General features: G+C 41.8%; 1 protein-coding gene across 1 annotated transcript; it reads right to left on the reverse strand.

Moving 5' to 3' along the window:
- Positions 1-2,893: 2,893 nt before the first annotated feature.
- cep15 (centrosomal protein 15) lies at positions 2,894-7,236 on the reverse strand. The gene is made up of 4 exons (XM_072666041.1): positions 6,934-7,236; positions 5,052-5,175; positions 4,318-4,386; positions 2,894-4,018 (listed from the first exon to the last, which is right to left on the reverse strand). The coding sequence occupies exons 1-4, from the start codon at positions 6,984-6,986 to the stop codon at positions 3,827-3,829; spliced, it is 438 nt and encodes a 145-aa protein (XP_072522142.1). The 5' UTR covers positions 6,987-7,236; the 3' UTR covers positions 2,894-3,826.
- Positions 7,237-7,445: the final 209 nt, after the last annotated feature.

Here is a 7,445-nt window from a genome sequence, read left to right on the forward strand (position 1 = left end):
TTCTCTGGAATGATGGTTGGTGCTCCATCCGATACTTTTAGGATGAAATGGGGAGTGGGAGATAAGCAGGAGTGGTGCTTGTCCAGCACCCTGACCTCACTAAAATTCTTGTGGCAAAATGCAATCAAATGCTCAAAGCAATGCTGCAAAATCTAGTAAGAGCAGAGACAGTTACTCCAACAAATGCTGGATAAACCATTTTATCATTTCAGAAGAAACAAGGAAAAGGGGGGTGTCCAAATACATTTGTCAATGTAGTGTATTTTTAGGTCAAATGTTTAGATGTGAAAATGGACAACTGATGATCATTCTCTTCTGTATTGGGGTTTCAGTCTCAAACTAATAGGAAACCAATGTCAAGTCAAGATTTCTGAGATGATGGCTCTATCAGTTTATGCTAATCCCCTTTTCTCTGGAGATCTGGCTGAAGCCCAGGTGTGCATGGCCTCCAGCCCAGCTCTAACACTCCATTCTGGTCCCCTCTTTCACCCTGCTAGCCTCCTTCCTGGTGGTGTCCGTAGCCAACGCACCTCAGGGCTTTCTCCAACAGAACCCGCAATGCAGAGCTAGTCATTTGGAAAGGCTCCAGATCGTGCTCTTCAAAACCCTTTTAGATAATTCGCCATCTTATCCCCTCCCTCTACACCCGCACCCCTCCTCCCCCTCCATAACTGAGCCCCCTCCCACCACCACCACCACCACCACCCCCTCCTTCCCCAGCACCCCAGTCCCTGCCCCCCCCCCCTTTTTGCGACTGGTGCCCTGACCTCAGGGGCAAGAGCGGGTCCCAGCTGAGGAGCATGGGCAGCTGCCAACCAGCACCGCTTCAACCCCGGCCATCCGGATGATCGCGTTTGTCAAGCCGCCACTCCGCGTCACCCGGCGCAGGTTTGATCATCACAATTAGGCTGGAGTTGGGGACCCGCCATCTCGGTCAGTGAGTGAGAGAGAGAGAGAGAGAGAGAGAGAGAGAGAGAGAGAGCTGACATAGTGCCATCACTCCAGTTTGAATCCAGGTGGAGGTACTGCTTGCGTTTGGCTTAAAAAGATGGAAATGTTGGAATTTTAGAGGCTGAATAAAAGAAATTGAAAGGAAAAGAATTTCTATATGCCATTTTATTTTCACATCTTAAAACAGTCCAATTATTCAACTCTCAATCTAAAAAAAAAAATAAAAAATTGAATTCGGAAATTTCAAAAATTACCACAATACCACAATTTGTGTGTAGAAGACGATACATTTAATCATTTCTGATCTTCTGAAAAATTGTTGTTGATTCAGCTTGTTTTGCAAAAACAATTTAAAAAATCCAAATTTTTATTGTTGCCATGTTTTTAGCGTTTCTTGAAACAAATGGAGGAAATGGAAACCTGAATATAGAATATAGACTGTAAATGTAATTGCATAACTGTAATTAAACATGTAATTACATGTTTAAACTATATATTAAAACTATATATATATATATATATATATATATATATATATATATATATATATATATATATATATACACACACACACACACACACACACTAAGGGTCAAGAGAAATGGGCTGTAACTTAATGCAAATTATACCAGTAACTAACAGTAAATAACATTAACTGTCTGATTTGTATGAAAAGCATTGTGGAAATTATTACATAAAAAAATAATGAAACTAGGAATATTAATTTATGCTAGTGTTTGAGTAAAGCATAAAGCATAACATGTTTTAGGGAGTTGAGGGAGGTGGGCCTTTTTGCCTGGATCTATTATGAATGATCACAATATAACTGGTCTAGCTTAATGACAGATAATTATATTAATAAAGTAAATCAATAGTGACATAATAGATTGATAAAGTAAATAAATGAAGTAAAAATTACATTAAAATGGCCACTGCATTTCCCACAATATTGCAGCCTATTGTCTATAAATTTGACCAACAGAACAGACAAAAATCTGGATTCTGTCTCTCATCGATTTTCAGTTTTAATGAAAACCTTCCCCTCCTTCTTCCTCACATGCATCTCTGAATGCTGCTGGCAGGTACTCCCCGCAAACACACTTGTTACAAAATACGCAAACTGTGTTCAATTAATATGCATCAAGTTCAAATTGACCAAATTACCAGATCCAACACAGAGAGCAAAGCACAAAAGCCAGCCTAATCGCTCAGCCTATATCAGGCGGCTCATTTCTATAGACTTATTATGAACATATGTCAAGTGGCTGACCTCAGGTCACCCTCCAGAGAGACAATGGAAAAGCAATTACTGCGAACAGGGAAAGCAATCGTGGGGGATTTGCACAATGAAAGAGACATGACCTCATCGCTACCAACAGCTCAGGTAAGGGAAAGCAAGGCGGAGGGGGGCAGCATTCCAAAAGATGTCTGCATAAGCAAGCCCGGCCTTAGTCAGAAAGTGTAGCCATTGCATTTAGCAACGGTGAGCAGAACCGTGGGTAATCTGCTTCAGATTCAGCGAGGAGTGATCAGTTCACTGTATGGACAAAAGTATTGGGACACCTTGGTCAGGATGCTGAATGATCACCAATCCACCTCACCCCCGACTCATCCCAAAAAGTACTGGACAGAGCACCAACCATTATTCCAGAGAGCACAGTTCCACACTGCTCCACAGTTCTACTTTGGGGGGCTTTATACCCTACTAGCCTACGCCTGGCATTAGACATGGTGCTAATAGATTCATGTTTATCTGCTACAGAGAGTCCTATTCTATTGGCAGCACTTCTCTACAGAGACTAGACAAGCTGTGTGTGTGCACATCTGTGTCAGCAATGAGTGCATTTGGACATGATTTTTGCACTCATCTTTTTTTTGAATTTTATAATTTTAATTGTATATATATATATATATATATATATATATATATATATATATATATATATATATATGTGTGTGTGTGTGCATGTGTGTGTGTGTGTACATTTGATGATGCAGCATTTTAACATAGCAAAAGTCAAGATATTTTATTCAGGGTACAAACACAGGCCAAGCAAATCTCTCAATTCACACATTCTTTAACAGTTTTGTATCAGTACCAGTGATACTTGAGCGCCACCTTGTGGGCTTACTCATGAAGTGAAACATCTGAGCCTACAAATATCCTACAAAAAAGCCTGCCATTTTCCAAAGGATCTACAGAGTATAAATACTGAAACAGGAAAAGTGGTGTGTTCACATTCACACTTCATTAAGTCCATTTGGAATAAAGGCTAGACTACTTTTCCTTTATGCATTTTTAGGGATGTCCAAATCAGGTTATTTTGCCCCCTGATCTGATCCACGTCTCCTGATCTGATCTAAGTGCTACTAGCTGTAACTATGAAAGGTGCTGCTGCCCATTCACATCCTCCAACTGTTTAACAGCCAAAGTGTCAGACTAGATTTTAGTGATATATTTAATACTGGAAACACACAGGAATCATACGGACGTGTGTTACTCACAACACTTATCAAAGTAGAAGGAAATTAGCACACCCACACACACAGCCCATATGGACTTCCCTTCTCAGACCGCCCAGGCTGCGGATGTGATTGCTGATGCTAGACTGAAGTGATCAGAAGGTACATTTCGGCTTCTGTACCGACACTGAGCCTAAAATAAGGGCTCGGTTCTACACTTCCACCAAAGTGGTCAAGTGATCAAGATCTAATCTCAATTTTGCAATCCTGAGCAGTACTTTAGAACCTTTGGTGTACCACATGTTGACAGCAATGATAAGCTGTGCACCTCCAATCTATATGTGCACTGCATGTCTGAGGGTTGAGAAGATAAGCCTCCATCCTTTGAAACAAGCCATCACTATAGGCAACGTCAGACAACAGATCTGGGTTTGGGCCGAGGAGGCTTGCCCTTGTCCCGTGCAGGTGAGGAGTCTTGCTGAGTACCTCTGTGCCCTTGAAGTCTTTGCAGTGGTCCAGCTTCAGATGCAGGGGTTGGACCCTTCCCCAGCAAGTAGTTCTCCCATTTCGGAAGCTTCTGCTCCACAGACGCCCAATAACGGGTCTGAAACACACAGTATGTACAACGACAAAGGGAATAAGGACCTTGCATCTCCAAATTGGCAACTTCACAGAAGAAGAAAAATAGCATCATAACTTGCCCAGTCATTTTGGAGATTATTCCACAATAGCAACGATAAAGAAGATATGAAAGACACTACTGCTTCGGATCATGCCTAATGTTCATCATGCTTTTGCATCACCATGGTCATTTCACAGTAATGCACCGCCTGTTTATTATTGCTTTATTTTTGTAAATATTAGCAGGTGAACGTAAAAGAAACAACTAGAAAGTAATTATACCTCAAGGTTGATGACATCAGGATGCAGGAGTGGTCGTGTCTGAAGACAGTTTTCAACTTTTTGGAAATCCTGAAATGCAGAAAAGGAGTCGTATGTCAATCTCAGACTTCTTCTTCACATGATTCCTAGTATGATGTTGGTTAGCAAAGGTGTCTGTTAGCTGTTGTATCGGAACTGGGAGGTCCACTTTCCTCCAAACATGCTATCTACATAGCGATGCTGCATCAGCCGCCTCTTTTCAAACTGTTGTGGATGGCTTCATATTGGGGGCACTGCTTGTAATGAACAGGGATTGGGTAATTGGCCTTGCAAATTGGGTATAAAAGTCAAATTAGAAAACAATTTTATATATAAACACATATATATTGTTTTCTAATTTGATTTTTATACCCAATTTGTACACTAGTGGGCTTACAATAGTGTGCTTCCATAGACCTGCAGAGGTCTTTCCTAACACAGCTGATTCAGCTCAGCAGCTAATTATCGAGCCCTTCATGAGCCGAATCATGTGTGTTATAGCAGGGAAATCGGCAAACTGTGCAGTGAAAGGAGCGGGTGTTAAAAACTTTAAAAGTCTTTATACAGAAAGGAATTATTAACAGTTGTGAAAAGACTCAGCCGTTCTAGCTGCAGCTATTCTAATAGCTGGGCCTGTTGTTTTTCCCCTTCTCTACATCCCTGCAATGCAGGACTGTAGGCATTGGTACCATAGGCAACTTTAAAAAGACATGCACCTCCAATAATCTCATGTTCCTTTCATGTGCAGCTTGAGACGTCATGGCCTGCTGCTTTTTCTTGGCCTTCTGCTGCTCATAGCAAATCTCCATCTGTTGCAGTAGAACAGCTCTCCTCCCCAAACTGTAAGACAGGAATGGCGCGAGACAGTCAGGAGGTGACACGGATCAACTCTGGTTTGGTGAAAAAGTAGATGCAACCGAACTGAGGGCAAAACAAGTGAGGTTAAAACATAAAAAAAGAAGAAATGCTGTGATGATATGTAATTTAATAGACAAATAATGCATATGCAATATGAGAACACATTAAGAACTTTAGCTCCTGCTGCTTACTTTAATTATATAAAAAATAATTAGCCAAGATTTTCTGTAAATGTACAGCAATGTATAACTATATTAATGTAGTAATGCTTAAATCAATACACTTGCATAAACCTAGGAACGTACCGATACCACTTTTTCCTTTCCGATAACAATACCAAATTTGCAACTATCTGCCGATTCTGCATCTTTCCGATATTTTCTGATGTTCCACTTTTTATAGGTTGTACTTTTTTATGTCTTATCCCAAATATAATATAATAAGCTTGAAAGAACATTACTGGTTGAGAAACTGCACATTTGAAAAGTTTTTCAGAGCTGATAAAATAAAAATGGCCATAATGCAGAAACAGTTGCAGATAGGGAAGCATAATCTGGCTAATCTCGACCAAACAGCTTTTTAACTGGTGTAAAAAGCACATTTTATAGGACTGACAAAGTGCCAGTTTAGAATTGCTTATTGAAGCACTGTCACATTCAGGTAAACTTCAGTATGTGGCCTTTAAACAAGCTGCTGAAACTCAGCCTTTGCAAAAACAAAAGGTTTCATTAAATGTCTGTTTAATGGTAATAACTATTTATGACTGGGTGTTGAAATGCTTGGTTTTATTACAAAGCATGCAAACAAAAATGTTGAAAGATATAAACTAAAATGTTTAGGACGTCAGTAACCTTCATGGTATCGATGCTCTCTATTGCCGAGACCGATATGGTATCAGTCTCGATGCAACACTAAATAAACCCATACGTTATCTATGCTGAATCACAGCACCTACGCAAAACTAAGCGCAATGTTCACCAGGTGATTCAGTTCAGAGGTGGGTTGGTAGTGTGTGTTGCGCTGGTATGAGTGGATCAAACGCAGCAGTTCTTAAGCACAGCGTCCACTCACTGTCCACTCTATAAAACACTCCTCCCTAGCCGGTCCACCTGCTGCACAGTTTGTGTTGGTCATCCTCTAGTCCTTCATCAGGGCTCACAGGATGCAGGACGTCCACTGCTGCCCGCATGACGCTGTTAGCTGGATATTTCTGGTTGGTGGACTGTTCTCAGTCCAGCGGCAGCACTGCTGTGTCTGATCCACTACTCGTACCAGCGCTGCACACATAACTAACACACCACCACCACCATGTCAGTCAGTGTCACTGCAGTGCTGAGAATGACCCACCACCCAAATACTAGCCACCTGCTCTGCGGGGGTCAGTCCTGTAGGGTCCTGAGCATTGAAGAACAGGGTGAAAGGAGGATAACAGAGTATGTAGAGAAACAGATGGAGTACTGTGTGTAATTCTGGGGGTTTTCTGGGGGGTCTGGGGCTTATCATTTAGCTGTATAGACCAAAACTGACAGATGCTGGATGTACATTAGCTATGTCCAATGACATTTAAGTCTTGCTCAGTAAAATAGTCCAAATAGATTTTTTTAAGTGCTACTAACAGCACGTCCACTTTGGCAGAGTTCTGGGTGGGGGCTACTCCACCCAGCTGTTTGTTTATGGTGCTGATGTGCTAGCACTGGGTCCACAGGTCGAGCTGTGTACTTTCACAGACGCAGGACTTACATTTCCTCATGTTTCTGGCTGAGCTCAGCCTCGTCGTTAGGATTAGAGGCCATTGGGACGTCGGGGAAAGAGTGGTGCTGACCTTTAGCACTAGCTAGCTGGCTAGCTTTCAGACTGGCTCTCTGTTCTCAGCTCCAGTGTTAGCAAACAAGCTCCAGCGATTGGATGCAGCAAGCTAGCTAGCACTGCGTCCTCCAGGCTGGTCAAGTCGACTCTCATGTACTGAAATGTGATTGATGAGCTGCAAATTACGAATCACGGATCACGGATCAGCCTCGAATAAACATGGAAACCATGGCTGGTCAAAGAGAAGCCCCTGCTAACTGAAAGCCTCGCCTGTTTCCATGGTTACGCAAATCCACGGCGCTGATTGGCTCATTTCGGATCAGCTGGTTCACCGGGAGCAGGGAGAGTTCGCCATCTGCTGGTGAGAAAAGGGAAAGACACGTTTATTTTTCCTTCTTTCTTTTTTTAATATTAGAAATTAAATTAAAGAAATTAAATTAAGCCAC

This window comes from Salminus brasiliensis, chromosome 21 (genome assembly GCF_030463535.1).
Source record: "Salminus brasiliensis chromosome 21, fSalBra1.hap2, whole genome shotgun sequence".
Lineage (NCBI taxonomy): Eukaryota > Metazoa > Chordata > Actinopteri > Characiformes > Bryconidae > Salminus > Salminus brasiliensis.